This window comes from Perognathus longimembris, chromosome 6, assembly GCF_023159225.1.
Source record: "Perognathus longimembris pacificus isolate PPM17 chromosome 6, ASM2315922v1, whole genome shotgun sequence".
NCBI classification, from domain to species: Eukaryota; Metazoa; Chordata; class Mammalia; order Rodentia; family Heteromyidae; genus Perognathus; species Perognathus longimembris.
The window spans coordinates 44,496,112-44,512,767 of NC_063166.1; the positions used below are offsets into that span (position 1 = coordinate 44,496,112).

General features: G+C 38.5%; 1 protein-coding gene and 1 pseudogene across 10 annotated transcripts in view; both read right to left on the minus strand.

Moving 5' to 3' along the window:
* The window catches only part of Clasp2 (cytoplasmic linker associated protein 2), a 198,255-nt gene that overhangs the window by 10,261 nt on the left and 171,338 nt on the right, over positions 1-16,656 (minus strand). For all 10 annotated transcript variants that reach the window (XM_048348644.1, XM_048348640.1, XM_048348642.1 and 7 more), the window contains 5 exons: positions 16,104-16,210; positions 13,014-13,167; positions 9,349-9,577; positions 5,322-5,515; positions 2,977-3,105 (listed from right to left, as the gene is read on the minus strand). In XM_048348644.1, the coding sequence (XP_048204601.1) occupies positions 2,977-3,105; positions 5,322-5,515; positions 9,349-9,577; positions 13,014-13,167; positions 16,104-16,210 (813 nt within the window). The remainder of the gene's footprint in view (positions 1-2,976; positions 3,106-5,321; positions 5,516-9,348; positions 9,578-13,013; positions 13,168-16,103; positions 16,211-16,656) is intronic.
* LOC125352405 lies at positions 4,055-4,774 on the minus strand (annotated as a pseudogene).

The following is a 16,656-nucleotide window of genomic DNA, read 5'->3' on the forward strand; positions in this document are numbered from 1 at the left end:
TGAACTAGGCTCTTCCTAATCTCTGCTTTCTGACAGTGGCTGGGATTTCATGTATGAGCCACTATGCTTGGCTCCCTAATGTAATTTTTAAAATCAAACTGGTCTAGTGCTGGGGTAGGGAGGCTCTATTTATTTACTTGGACTGACAGTACTGAGAATGGGGCCTCTTCATCAGTCACAGGGAGGCCCTGCTCACGACTGCTCCCCTTCTAGGAGGGTTATATCACATTGTAAACATTAATTTGGAATGAAAAGAAATGGCTTCTTATTAGAATCTGTATTCTTTTAAGATGGTCTTAAAAATATGCAAAAACAAGTTAGGTGCCAGTGGCTCAGGCCTATAATCCTAGCTACTCAGAAGGCTGAGATCTGAGAATCGTAAGTCAAAGTCATCAGTGCTCAGGTCCAGCCCACCACCAAAAAATTGCATCCCCCCCAAATAAAAACAAAAACAAAAATGTAAAAACAAAAATCTTTGCTTTTGATGATTCTTTGCTAGTGTCTCATATCAATTAGTAGTGAGAAGTATTTAAAAAGGTACAGCAGAAAATGCTCCAAGTCACAAAGGTCAAAGCACATTTCAGCTGTGACATCCTAAGAACATCTATTTTATATTTTGTAAAAATAGAAATACTGGGGCTGGGGATATAGCCTAGTGGCAAGAGCGCTTGCCTCATATACATGAAGCCCTGGGTTCGATTCCCCAGCACCACATATACAGAAAATGGCCAGAAGTGGCGCTGTGACTCAAGTGGCAGAGTGCTAGCCTTGAGCAAAAAAGAAGCCAGGGACAGTGCTCAGGCCGAGTCCAAGGCCCAGGACTGGAAAAAAAAAAAAAGAAATACTACAGGTCTTATTTGGGTCAGAACTATAAACATTAGATATTATGATATAAAAAATCCAGATTAAAAAAATAAATTACTCTGAGAGTTTCAATTTCTCCTCTCCTCACTATCATTTGGCCTTGCTCGTCCTTATGGCTGTTAAGTGGCATCCTGTAAGGGTTTGAGTTGCAGATTTCTACTGACGAATGGTGATAACATCTTTTTATGTGCTTATTGTCATTTATATTGTTTGAAAAATGTCTATTATGATCTCATACCACTTAAAAATTGGTTTTTCTCAGTCAGACTTAGGAAGATATTCTTTTTTAAAATTTAATTTTGTTGTGAAGATGATGTACAGAGGGGTTACAATTACATATGTAAGGTAGTCATACTTATTACCTCCTCTCTCATTTTTCTCTCACCCACCACCCTCCAGAGTTGTACAAGTGATTTCCAACATATTGTCTTGTGAATATTGCTGTTGGGCTGGTTTGCCTTTAATCCTTTGTCTCACTATTTTGATGTTCTTAGGGAAGGAAAACAAAGGCATAATTCCGCTACCATTTATGGAAATGAACTCCAGAAAGTGGAAACATAGTTTTTTTTTTTTCCTTTGTTTTTTTTAGGGGTGGCAAAGGGAGGTACAGAAATGGAGGAAGAGTGAACAAATGCAGTCGTGGTATTCAGTATATACTATGTGGAAAATGAATTATGCAATTTGTATGGGCACAGACAGGAAGGGGTATTGGGGGAAAGAGAAAGAAGGGGTGACATTGTCCAAAAAGTATTGTACTCATTACTTATGATTTAAGGCGCTCTACCACTCTGAGCTATAGCAGCACTTCTGGTTTTCTAGTGGTTAGCTGGAGATAAAGAGTCTCACAGACTTTCTTGCCTGGGTAGGCTTTGAACCACGATCCTCAGATCTCAGCCTCCTGAGTAGCTAGGATTACAGGCGTGAGCCATTGGTGCCCACCTTCCTCAGTTTTTTGAAGTACAAAACCTTTTAATTTTGATAAAGTTCAGTTTTATATTTTTCCCCAGTAGTTGCTTCTACATTCGATATTAAGAAACTACTACTAACTACATAGTCCATGTAACAAAAATTCTTACTGCTGTTTTCTGAGATTTTTGTGGTTTTAACTCTTGAATTATCTTTGATTTATTTTACTTTATCACTATTTTAACTTCCTTTTTGGCCTGTCTTTGCTAATGTCTTGGTTTGACCATAGACATCTAGTGCTATTACAAGAACACTTTCTTGCAGAAAGCATTGCAGTATCCTGTTTGATATTTCTTTTTCTAATTATTTCTAAGATTATAATAAAAATCCTCATGGTTATCTTATTAGTGTTACTGATAGAAAGAGAGGATGCCATGATTCTTAAAAGTGAGAAAATAGGTTTAGAGGGCTTTTATAAAAATCTGTCCTTATTACTTCATTGAATAAATGTAACAGATTCATATCTCCTATAAGCAATTTATCATTTAAAATAATAATGATCTTACCTTCATTTGTTATATAAAAAATAAAATCCTTATTGCTAAATGTAAAGTAAGACTGGAGAACTCTAAACAGAAAACTAAAGCAAAATCAAGAAAACAAAATCAGATTACTATGATTGAATATGAAATGTTCCACAGGCTCATGGGCTTGGGCTCCAGCTGGTGGTCTATTCTAGGAGGTTGTGGAAACTTTAGGAGGTGGGGCCTAGCTGGGGTGAGTCCTTGTGGTAACCTGTCTCTGACCCCTTCCTAATTTTCTGTTTCCTGTCTCCTATGACATGACCAGCTTTCTTCTGCCCCAGCATCTTGTCACTGTAACCAGACCAAGCTCCAAAAGAGCATGAGCTGAACCCTTTGAAACCAGGAGCCAAAACAAGTAATTTTCCTTGTTAAGTTGTTTTACTTATTAAGTATTTGGTCACACTGAGGAAAAGCTAATATACAAAAAAGTAGGCTATTTAGAAAAAGGCCATGATATTATCATAATTCTTGTAACAGAAAAGAATATATGCTTGTATCTGAGTCAAATATCACTTTGAATATCAAGAAAAGTATCCATCAAGGAAAAGATTGAAAAAGGTAGCTTCTATGCAGTGTTTACATGGTTCATGAAATAAAAGGATGGGAATAAAACGTAACTCACCTCTTTATGAGGGTCTTTATGTGCTTCCAATGTTTTCATGACAGTCAGTTCTGCATAGTTTTTAAATCTTGCTGGCTGATGTCTTAAGATTTCTTTTAAAACCTTTAATGCCAAAGCTCTGATTGTAGGCTAAAAAAAAAACCCACGTTAATTTTTTTAGATAGTTTGGATGGCAGGCAATTTTTTCTTAGATGATTCAGTTGTTATTTAGAATTATACTTAACTGTTTAATATAACTATATATACTCTCTGCTAAGGACCATCTAAAAATTCAAAGAATGACAGAGCTTAGAGTAAAACACCCTCCAGATAACTATATCTTATCCTCCTTTTATAATTAGTTCATCTAAAGGTATACAAAAATTATTGTGCCATAAAAATATCAATTATACTGCCTCTAATAAGGAATCAACAATTGTTTTTTATGACATAAAGTAATCTGTAAAGAAGTCACAATCTTAAAACCATAATTCCAGAAAAAGTATAGTTATAGCTAGAACAGATAAGAAAGCACAAGGACATCATAGGCAAAGCTATACCAAACACAGGAAAAGTAAATTAATTTTAGACTGTAGGTCTATGCAAATAAATAAATAAGAAAAAAAATCCCATCCTTTTTCTTTTATGTATGCTTAGATTTTTTATACAAATGGCAAAAGCATTTACTTCAAGAGTAAACTCCTTAGAAAAGTCCAAGAGTTGATAAGCAACTCCCAAGTTTTATACACATTTTTCCCCCTACTTCTTTGAATTTCCTACTTCTATCAATTTCCAACATATTTAAGCAGAAAAGTCTTGTTAATTTGAGCATGTGAGTCTGTAAGTGTTCTGAGCGTTGCAAGGTCATGTACATTCCACGTTGCTTTTGGCTTCCCATCTCTTCTTTGCTTCAAACCCCATGCCAGCTTCTTCTTTCAAGCAGCTTGTGAATTTTCAGCTTCTTCATTTTTTTTTTTTTTTTTTTTTGGTCCAGTCCTGGGGCTTGGACTCAGAGCCTGAGCACTGTCCCTGGCTTCTTTTTGCTAAAGGCTAGCATTCTACCTCTTGAGCCACAGCGCCACTTCTGGCCTTTTCTGTTTATGTGGTGCTAGGGAATTGAACCCTGGGCTTCATGCATGCAAGGCAAGCACTCTACCACTAAGCTACATTCCCAGCCCGCAGCTTCCTTTTTGGCTTCTTGTGGCAGGCAACTGCTTTGGTAATTTTTATACCATGCTCTTGAATAGCTACCTCTTGCTGAGTTTTTCAGCCTACTGAACATTGCATTCCTGGACAGCCTGGTCTAACCTCTTTTCAAGACCTGACTTTTCAACTTTTTTCTTTTTCACAGGAGGTTCAAATCTATCATTGGTTCTGAAATACTGAGTATACTCCTCCCACTGGGCTTCATTTGAGATTCTTTTCCATTCTTCAACCTATCTTTTCTGGAGCACTTTCTTTTCTCCCTCTGAATCTCGAGGCTGAAGTTTTCTGTTCAGAATATTTTTTATGCAATTATTGAAATTTGTTCCACTTATTTATGGGAATTCCAGAAGGGTATTCTTCATATGCATTTGCCTAGATCTTTGGCTTAGTTTCTGGCGCATCTTCTGGGAAATTGGAGGCATCTGATTTCCTCCTAGTCCCGTCCTCTTTAACTCTCCAAAGTTCTAAGTATGGCTTCATCTTCAGAATCTGACTCAACACCACTTTCATTCATGCCAGGAGGCAGTAACCCACCCTATGTCCTTTCTTTGGTGAAGAAATGGCTGCCTGGCAGCCATCTTAGTACCCTGTCAACCTGCAGGCAATTTAACATTTTCAATTTCGACAACTTAAGCATCTCAACATCACCGAGAGGAAGAAAACTAGACAACTGTATAAAGTACATAACTTATTATACAATTCTAACATCTCTACTTGAAAACTCTAATCATACCTTTTAAATCTGTAAGAAGTTAAGAAAAATACTTGACTTCTGAAAAGTGAATTTAACTGCACAAAACAAGTAACCTGCATTTTCCCACAAGAACTGGCCTTCCATTTTTCATTTTTGCTGTGGTCAACTGTTCAAAATTGTTGAGCTATTTGGTTTAGAGAAAAATTTCATGCTGAGATAGCAGCAGGACAGACTCAGCTTCCAAAGTTCCTAATACATGTAGTATTTGGGCAATAGACAGTTGTGCAGTATTTGATTATTAGATAATCCTTAGTACGAAAAACAATAGCTGGAGGTGAAGCTGTGGTGGTACTTCATGCCTAGCATTCAGAAGGACTAGCTTCAATACCTAGCACCACAAAAAGAAATGAATGAATGCATGAAAGTAAAGCAGGACAAATTATGGTTTAAGTATTCTGCTGTTTACCTCTTTGTCCCCAAGGGTTTCCAGCAATAAAAGTAATATTGTTTTGAAGTGTTCATCCCAAACACTGAAAGATTCCTCCTGTGTTAGTTTCATCAGTTCATAGAGGGCAATTTTTCTTTCCTCTACACGTTCATTGTGGTTAGACAACTCCTTCAACAACTCTGCAACTAGGTCAGAATGGTCTAGGGAAAGATCTGTTAAAAGGACATAATCTTTAATTTTGTAACTTTATACTATTATGAAACACAGGCACAACCAATCTTGATTATTGATTGAAATACAATCATTTACTTTCAATTTTGTCATTCTCAAAACATCAATGTGATTTTTTAAATTTTCTATAAGAAAAAATAAAAAAGAACAGTATAGTGAGCCCCCAGATACCTATTACCTATATTTAGCAAATATCAAGGTTTTACCATTCTTCATCTCTGCTCCCTCCTTTTTCATGATGTATTTATGGCAAATTCCAAATGTTTTTTTTCACCCTTCATATTTCAAGCACACATTGATAAAGTGGCAAGCTAGGACACTCACTGTTGGGGTACTGTACTGTTACATATGCCAGTAATGGTTATAGGACTGAGGTAGTAACCACTTGATCCCACGTTGCAAGCTCCCATCAAACTTTTTTGTGGCCAGTCCTGGGGCTTGAACACAGGGCCTGGATGCTGTCCCTGAGCTTTTTTTGCTCAAGGTTAGCACTACCACTGGAATTACAGCTTCACTTCCCCATCACTAATGGTCTTACCCACGATTGGTGTTAAATCAGTATTTTTGAAATAAAAATGTTGATTATCTAAATACAGCATCCCTTCCATGGATAAGAATTCATCTACAGGGGCTGGGAATATGGCCTAGTGGCAAGAGTGCTTGCCTCGTGTATACATGAAGCCCTGGGTTTGATTCCCCAGCACCACATATATAGAAAATGGCCAGAAGTGGCGCTGTGGCTCAAGTGGCAGAGTGCTAGCCTTGAGCAAAAAGAAGCCAGGGACAGTGCTCAGGCCATGAGTCCAAGGCCCAGGACTGGCAAAAAAAAAAAAAAAAAATCATCTACAGAGGGTAGGGCCTCATACTTGCTAGACTAGTGCTCTCCCACTTAAGCCATGCCTACAGCCCTAACTGGCTATTTTGGAGACAGATTCTGGAACTTTTCTGGCCTTGAACCTTAATTCTCCAGATTTCAACCTCTTTGAATAACTAAGATTACACCTACTAGTGCCTAGTTTAGAGGTTGGCATTTTTGCTTATGGTTGGTGCTCTACTACATTAGTCATGCTTCCTATTCAGGCTTTTTGCTAGTTAACTAGACATAAAAAGCTTACAGAATTGCCTGCTGAGGTTGGCTCTGATTTTAGCCTCCTGAGTAGTTAGGATTGCACTGGCACCTGCTTTAGAGCTATTTTGGTTACCCTGAAAACCAGTTTGATAAAAAAGTAGAGTAGAATGCTTATAATCCAAACTACTTGGGAGGCAGATATTGGGAGAGAACAATTCCAGGCCAGATCAAGTAAAGCTAGTAAGAACTTATATCAATGAAAAGTAGGACATGTTGGCACATACCCACTTATTCATGGAGCCTCAGTAGGATAGTGGTCCAGGCTAGTTTGGGAAAAGAACTCTATCTGAAAATAACAAAGGGTTAGAGGCATGACTCAAGTGGTAGAGCATCTGCTTAGCAAGTTGTGAGGCCTTGAGTTCAAACTCCAGTACCACAAAAGAAGGAAAAAGAACAAAGAAAGAAAGAAAAGACAGATCTTTCTGTTCCAGTTGGCTTTGAGTCATGACCCTCATTCTTTTGAGTAGCTAGGATTCCAGGTATGGTCTACGAGTGACCAGCTTGAGGATTCTGGCTTAAAGCCAGCCACAGTAGAAAAGTATGTGGGACTTTTATCTCCAACCAGCAAAAAGCTAGAAGTTGAGCTATGGCTCAAGTGGTAGAGTAACAGCTTTGAACAAAAAAGTCATGTGACAGCACAAGGCCCTGAGATCAAGTCCTAGTACCAGTACACACACACACACACATACACACACACATACATACACACACACGCATCTCAAGAAACTCTAAATAGCCAAACTTTCTTGAAAAAGAACAAAGCTAGTGGTCAAACTTCTGATTTAAAAACTTACTATAAAAGCCAAAGTATTTAAAACAGTGTGTTACTAGCATAAAGACAGATGTACAAATAAATGGATAGGATAAAATAGAAATGAATTCTTGCATAAATAGTAAAAGGATTTCTGAAAGTGCTGTCAAGACTATTCAATAAGGAAAGAAGAGCCTTTGAAACAAATTGTGCTGGGTAAAACTAGACATCCACACGTGTATGTACAAGGCTGAACCTTGCACCTCATTATATAAAATAATTTACTCAAAATGAATCAAAGATTTAAATATAAGACACTAAATTCTTGGAAGAAAAATAGGGAAATAGTTTTACAAGACTGGATTTAGTAATGGTATATGAGATATGATACCAAGGCACAAACAATAAAGAAAAAACAATCTGGATATTGGTGGCTCAAGCCTGTAATCTTAGAAGGCTGAAATATGGAGGATATTTGTTCAAGGTCAGTCCAGGCATAGAAGTTTCCTGTACTCTTATCTCCAAAGTAACCAACACAAAGCAGGGCTGACGGTATGGCTCAAGTTGAGGAGCACCAACCAACCAAGTAAGAGGCTCTTGGTTCAAATGCCTATACTGACAAAAGAGAAAAAAAAAAGGACAAATTGGACTTTGTGGAAATTTTGTACATCAAAAAAATAGCTGGGGGCTGGGAATATGGCCTAGTGGCAAGGGTGCTTGCCTTGCATACATGAAGCCCTGAGTTCTATTCCCCAGTACCACATATATAGAAAACAGCCAGAAGTGGCACTATGGCTCAAGTGGCAGAGTGCCTTGAGCAAAAAGAAGCCAGGAACAGTGCTCAGGCCCTGAGTCCAAGCCTAGGACTGGCAAAAAAAAAAAAAAAAAAAGCTGGGTGCTGGTGGCTCACGCCTGTAATCCTAGCTACTCAGGAGGCTGAGATGTGAGGATTGCGGTTTGAAGCCAGTCTGACCAAAAGTCCCAGTGAGACTCTTATTTCCAATAAACTACTTTACAAAAGCTGGAAGTAGTGCTTTGGCTCAAATGGTAGAGTGCTAGCCTTGTGCATAAAGAAGCAATTATTAAAAAAAAAACAACAACAAAAAAACCCCCAAAGGGTTGAGCGTGGCTCAAGTGGTAGAGTATATGAATGCAAGTGTGAGGCCCTGAGTTCAAATGTTAATACAGCCCCTCTTAAAAACAAACAGGCTGGGAATATGGCCTTGTGGCAAGAGTGCTTGCCTTGTATACATAAAGCCCTGGGCTCGATTCCTCAGCTCCACATATATAGAAAAGGCCAGAAGAGGCACTGTGGCTCAAGTGGCAGAGTGCTAGCCTTGAGCAAAAAGAAACCAGGGACAATGCTCAGGCCGAGTCCAAGTGCCAGGACACACACACACACACACACACACACACACACACACACACACACACACACACACAAGATGGGATGTAAAGCATCATAATGTATTCTTGCAGAATAAAATTTCTTGGGGCTGGGAATATGGCTTAGCGCTAGAGTGCACGCCTTGCATACATGAAGCCCTGGGTTCGATTGTTCAGCACCACATAAACAGAAAAAGCTGGAAATGATGCTGTGGCTCAAGTGGTAGAGTGCTAGCCTTGAGCAAAAAGGAAGCCAGGGACAGTACTCAGGTCCTGAGTCCAAGCCCCAGGACTGGCAAAAAAAAAAACAAAAACAAAAAAAAAACAAAAACAAAAAAAAAAACACCCAACAAACAGAAGAACCCAAAACAGACAAACAGAAAATAGAAGAATGTGGAGAAACTGCTACTCTGTGCACAACCTGTGGGAATATAAAACACTGTAGTTTTATGGAAAACAGTCTAGTAGTTCCTCAAAAAGTTAAGAACAGAATTATATGACCAAGGAATTCTAAAACATCATCAGAAACAGCTTGATTCAGAACATACCATCAGGAAACTGGTCAGCATCATCATCAAACATGGCTTCTTTGAGGGCAGACTTGTTGAAGGGGCTGATGCTATCTGAATAGTTATAGGGATTGTAGTCTCGAGATCGTGGAGAAGAGTGAGCAGGCATGGAATGGAGCAATGAGGCTTTATTATCAATAGTCATTTGGCTTGAGTCAGTTGCATCACCTCCTGCTCTTGGGTCTGCCACTCCAGGACCACCACACATCTATTTGGTAAGTAGGAGAAGGCATAAAAGGTTGGATCACTTCAATATCTGAAACCATTTAAATAACATTCTAAAAAGGTATTTCACTACTGTTTAAAAGGTTAATAAGAAAGTTAAGTCAGCTAAATAAAAATTTCAACAAAATGAGATGAATTTTATATTAAAAATGAAAAAGCTTATATATTAAAGATGTAAAGAAATTATAGCCGTGAGGGCAAATAAGAAGCTACAAAAGAACAGGGCCCCCAGTGATGTTTGTTTCCTTGTGAATGGTTCCCTCAAATACAATAAAATATAGTTTGATTAGCACTAGCTTCTTACTAAAGACACAAAAGGACTTCCATTAGTAACTTAAGTTCTTAAGTTATATAATGACAGTATATGAACAAAGTTTAAGAAAGCACTTTTTGCTGCGTATTGGTGGCTCATGCCTATAATCCTAGCTACTCAGGAAGCTAAGACCTGAGGATTGAGGTTTGAAGCTAGCCTGGGCAGGAAACTCCATGAGATTCTTATCAACAATAAACTACTCAAAAAGGCCAGTGCTGTGGCTCCAGTGGTAGGGTGTTCACCTTGAGTAAAAGAAGCTCAGGGACAGTACTCAGGCCCAGAGTTCAAGACCCAGGACTGGCGCAAAAAGAAAAAAAAGAAAAAGAAAAACACTTTTTTTTTGGGGGGGGTGGGAGGGCCTGTTTCTAGGAAAACAGAAAAGTATATAAAGCCTGTATACCTTTGGGAAGAATGCAGACACAGTTGGGCACATTTACATACTAGCTCAAATACCAGCAGTAACACTAAATCACAAACACTAGTATCAAAAGTTAGCATCACAAGCATCACTATCACCACCAACTACTGAACAACTTTGGGCTAAGCCATTTGCTAGGCACTTAAATAGATCAATGAACAAAAGAGAAAATGACATCTACCCTCATGAAGTTTACACTTAGTGGAGGGTCTGAGACAATAAAAGAGCTTAAAGAATGAGTAAAGTATATGCAACGGTAGAAGGTGATTTGTTTATAGGAAAAACAGAACAAAAGGATCTCTAGTGTTGGGAGAGGCAGAAGGAACATACACACTAAATAGTCATCAGATTTCACTGAGGAGCCTTTAAAGTGAAGACTGGAGGGAAATGAATTAGCCACACGGCTATCTTAAAGTAAGACTGCTTCAAGCAGGAGGAACAGCCAATAAAATACTTGAGGCAGAAATATGCCCAGTGAAAGTTCAAGGAATAGCGAAGGCAGTGTGGTGACGACAGAGGAATCAAAGAGGAATATAGCAGGAGATGAGGCCACAAAGGAGTAAGTAGGATCTACTCTAAAGTTGTATGTAAAGGAGGAATAAGAAGAGACTATAGGAGGCCAAGGACAGAATCAAAGAGGTCAGTTAGATGCCATGTTTCAATAATGTAGATGAGAGACTTGGTGGTGATGATGGCTTGAATCAGACAGGTGGTGGTGAGAAGTTAGATTCTGGATATGTTCCAAAAGTAGAGCCACAGATTTCTAGGCATGGTGGATATGGAAAATGAAAAGGAGAGAGGAATAAAGAAGAATCAAGCACAATTCTTTCGTTCAGGTTTGCTGAGTATACAATCAACCAAGATAGGAAAGGAGCTGAAACAGGGTCAAGTGTGAGGTGGACCTCAGGAGAGAAGGTGTCATAATATCAAGGTGTCATAATATCACACTTACAACAGTGAAGGTAGTCAGTCAGTCACTTGTATTCTACTTTCCTAATGAAGACACCGAGGCTTAGAAATAACCATCTGACTAGCTAGTAACTCCCTACACATGGGATATGAATTCAACTCTGTCAGAATCTACTACTTGAGCTCTCCACTTTTACCATGCTCTGGATGTAAATTACACAGTGATTCTTTCTAACCTGTTGTTGCTTCCACACATAGGGTGTTAATTCTTTGTACAGGAAGATCAATCTACTTTATTAGACTGTCAGGGAAGGCAGATGGTTCCTCAGATGGTAATGTGTTCATTGACACACATGTAAGAAGACTTGTGGAGTATTATGAAAGAAAGAGGGAATGGAAAATGAACCATAGCACATGAGCGTTCTTAGGACAGAGAACCTCAGATATGGGTAGTAGTAGGAAGGTTTTGGTCTGCAAACTGGGTCATCTGCCAGATAGGCACAGGAAAAAGAAGTCAGGACAGCAGAGAAGGGAGGGAGCCCTTTGGAGATATGTTGAAACCCGATAATGTTCTAAAGATCTGCAAACACTGAGAAAGAACAAATTCCACAGGGAATGGTACACGTGTGTGGGAGTTGTTTTAATAAAGTCTAAGCAGTAGCAGCAGTAACTACCAACAAACAAATAAGCAACAACAAGAAGCCAGGCACTGGTGGCTCACACTGGTAATCCTAGAGACTTAGGAGGCTGAGATCTGAGGATAGTGGTTTGAAGCCAGCCTGGGCAGGAAAAACTGTGAAACTCTTATCTCCAAATAACCACCCCAAAACTGGAAGTGGTAGAGTGCTATCCTTGAGTGAAAAAAGCTCAGGGACAGCACCTAGGCCCTGAGTTCAAGCCTCACAACTGACAAAAACCCAAAAAACAAAAGCAAAAAAACCCCTAAAACAACCTAAGAAATCATTTTTGAATAATGGTGGAAGTAACTAATTAAACAATAATATGTCAGAAAGAAGGGTTATAATAGTCTGAAATGAAGACACATAAACTGAGTCAAATCACTATCACTACAATTATAGAGGAAAAAAAATAAAGTTTTTAAATTATAAGAGACACATGCTGGCTATGTACATCAGGGGTAAAGCAATTGCCTAGTATGCTCAATGTTCTAGATTCCATGTCTTGCACTAGAAAAAAAAAGACTCAATTCATGTGCTGTGGCCCATGTTCTACTACCTTATTCTTTTGTGATGCTCCAACTCTTCTGACTCTCTTCAAGTCTTCAAATATAAAAGCTTTCTGGGCAGGGAATGTGGCTTAGTGGTAGAGTGCTTGACTAGCATTCATGAAACTCTGGGTTTGACTCCTCAGCACCACATAAACAGAAAAAATAAAAAATAAAAGCTTCCTATCTGCCTTGGTTCTTGCTAATTCTTTCATGGAATTTTCCTCTATGTTTTATGTGGCTTTATTTAAGTCTCTTTACAAATATCACACCTCCTGAGTGGGGCCTTCCTTCCCTGACCACACCTACAGATGGGATTTTGACACTTTTTGGTGATAGGGATTCAATCAGGTTCTCATGCATACTAGATATGCTCCATCAGTTTTGTAAATCTAACATCTGAAAGGGTGGCTAGCATGTGGCTGGTAGTAAATGCTTGTGGAGTAACTGACCACTGGAAAATGATATATGAAAATGACAAGAAGCAAAGTTTAAAAAAGAAATCTTACATGTAACGGAAACAATCTGCAATGTAAGAACATTTAAATACTCACAGAGTCCCCATCGTCTTTTCTAGGGTCCCTTTTCAGGGGCTCGCTCATGTCCTCTTGACTGCGGAAGCTGAAACTCTGGATTGCCTCAGTGACGCCTTTAAGAGAGCTGTAAATGTCTTCAGAGTTCATGTTTTCTGTGTCATAGTCAAATGCACTGTGAAAAAAGTAACACTAATTTTTATGTATGATTTAAAGATATAGAGACATTTGAGATTACATAGGGTATTTATAGAGTAGACTAGAAAACACATATTCAACAAAGCATAATTAGCAAAATAAGACATGGCAGCTATAAATGATTAATGCATAGTCTCATATCCTCCACTAAGAATGGCTTACACTGACATAAGAAATATACCTCTTAAAAACTTGTTCACTCTTCCATACTCAGAAATGTTTTGATTAGCTGGGGGTGTGGCTTAAGAGGTAGAGTGAGCATAAAGCCCATAAAAGTACTATAAAAAAATCAGCAGGGGCTGGGGATATGGCCTAGTGGCGAGAGAGCTTGCCTCGTATGCATGAGGCCCTGGGTTCGATTCCCCAGCACCACATATACAGAAAAGGGCCAGAAGTGGCGCTGTGGCTCAAGTGGCAGAGTGCTAGCCTTGAGCAAAAAAGAAGCCAGGGACAGTGCTCAGGCCCTGAATTCAAGGCCCAGGACTGGCCAAAAAAAAAAAAAAAAAAAAAGGTAAAAAATCAGCAGCAACAGAAAGTTCTGATTAGGGCTGGGGATATAGCCTAGTGGCAAGAGCGCTTGCCTCATATACACGAAGCCCTCGGTTCGATTCCCCAGCACCACATATACAGAAAATGGCCAGAAGTGGTGCTGTGACTCAAGTGGCAGAGTGCTAGCCTTGAGCAAAAAAAAGCCAGGGACAGTGCTCAGGCCCTGAGTCCAAGGCCCAGGACTGGCAAAAAAAAAAAAAAAAAAAAAAAAAAAAAAGAAAGAAAGTTCTGATTAGCCAGAGATCAGTAGGCTATAGAATACTCAATAATAATCTTTGAAGAGGAAATTGATGTATTTAAACAAACTTATAAGAAAGCAGAGAACTTTTAACACTGAACAAAAATAATAATGAAATGAATTCTATAATCAAATTCTAAAGTTCATCTAAGGCTAGAATTTTACCACCAAAATTACCATATATGCATAACATAACCCAGTCAATAATTTTATGTATATATGTTTTGGGTTTTTTTTTTTTGGCGCTAGTATTGAGCTTGACTCAAGGTCTCATGTTCTTTCTTTTTTTGTTCAAGGTTAGAATTCTAATACTGGAACCACCTCTCTGCTGCTGGCATGTTTGTGGTTATTTGGAGATAAAAGAGTTTCTTGGATTTGTCTGTCTGGGTTGGCTTTAAATACTCAGATCTTAGTCTCCTGAGTAGCTAGGATTACAAGTGTGAGCCACTGATACCTGGCTGATAAGTTTTTAATATATTTTTCTTTCCTATACAGTCATGTGTCATCTCTTAAATTATTATTACATGTCTTGTGCCAGTCATGAAACTTGAGCTCAGGGCTTGGGCAGTGTCCCTGAGCTTTTGTGTTCAAGGTTAGTGTTCTCTACCACAGCTCTACTTCTGGCTTTTGAGGTGTTTAATTGGCTTGATTTTTTTTTTTTTTTTTTTGCCAGTCCTGGGCCTTGGACTCAGGGCCTGAGCACTGTCCCTGGCTTCTTTTTGCTCAAGGCTAGCACTCTGCCACTTGAGCCGCAGCGCCACTTCTGGCCATTTTCTGTATATGTGGTGCTGGGGAATTGAACCCAGGGCTTCATGTATATGAGGCAAGCGCTCTTGCCACTAGGCCATATCCCCAGCCTTAGGTGTTTAATTGGAATCTCCAATTAAGTGTCTCACAGACTTCCCTGCCTGGATTGGCTTTGAGGGAAGATCCTCAGGTCTCAATCTCCTCAGTAGCTAGGATTACAGGAGTGAGTCAAAAGCGCCTGGCTACATCCTGTAATTTTAATGGTATATGAGTAATACAAAAAAAATCAAACCAATTGACAATAAGTATGAGATAATATACAATCATGTTTCAAGAGGCCAGGAAAAGATATATTAGTCTATTAATGAGTAGAGAACTTAATCTTAAATGTAGCTTGTGCTATATTTTTTACTACTACCTATCTCACTTAAAAAATTTTTTTTGGCCATTTCTGGGGCTTGAACTCAGGGGCTGGGCATTGTTCCTGAGCCTCTCTGTGCTCAAGGCTACCACTCTACTACTTGAGCCACAATACCACTTCCAGCCTTTTCTGTTTATGTGGTACTGAGGAACTGGGGCTTTATGCATGCTAGGGAAGTACTCTGCCACTAAGCCACATTCCCAGCCTCTCTCACATTTTGCATTAAAGACCAGTCTCTCAGTAACAGTTTTTTTCCTCAGACACACACACACACACACACACACACACACATATATTACAATCATATATTCAACCCTGCCCCATCCTTCTCTGTTTTAATGCTTTGTATATAAGCTTACTTGACACTCCAACTTTTAGAGGTCTTTGGTCAATATATATATATCCATCAGAATTGACCTTATCATTTAAACTACTATGATATAAATAAATGACAAAATTTATAAATTACTGGATTATATGCCATCCTGGAAATATATAACTATGCAATTTAAGAAAACAGAAGCTTTTAGTAGGTTTCTTGTTCCTTCAAAAAACATCCATAAGCCTATATTCCTCATTTAAAGGGTTAGCTTTAGAATACACTTAAACTTGTTTGCATTTCTAACTTTCTAAGACCTTTAAATCAAGGGAAAGTGATTGGTATTACATCGACATATTCCTTTCTAGAAATGGTAAACACAAAACATGACCGAAAATTCTTTTTTGTATGTGTGCAGGTACTGGTGTTAGAACTCAGGGTCAGGAGTTCTTGCGTATTAGTTTTTTCACCCAAGGCTGGCACTCTTATCACTTGGCTTTTTGCTGGCTAATTAGATATGAGTCACTTAGATTAGGCTGCCTGTGCTGCCTTCAAATCTTGATCCTCAGATCTCAGCTTCCTGAGTAGGATTACAGGCATGAACCAGTGGCACACAGCTGAAAATTACTCTTTTGTTACCTAGGAGATAAAGTGTTCTGTGATGTATTGGTAGGAGAAGTAAGAGGACTGGACCAGTTGGCTGGTGATCGAGGTGTTGGTCTTGTCAAAGGACTTCCCATGGAACTCTGAAGGAAAAAGTCAAATACATATTAACATAGGACAAGCCAGGCTCTTAGGGATGCTATACAGTCATGATATAAGATCATATGAAAAAGTTATTAAAAGCTGATACTTTATTATAATAACTATAACATAATACACATACAATATAAGATATACATATGATTTTATATAATAAAAAGTTATTATTTTAAATATATATGTACCTATGGTCTGATTTCTGGGTAGAAAATATCTATTCAGGAATCTAATACTTTGAACTTTTTATCTTCTCTTTATAGCTTTCTTTCTCTCAAATATTATTAACATACTTTCAGATATCAACAGATATCTCAGATATCCTAAACTGAAAATTTTAAATAATTTTCCTGTCTTAGCCAATTGTCTTCCTCTAACCATTACAAAGAACCAATTTTTATCCCTTCTGAGTCTGCTCTAGAAAGGTTTTTCA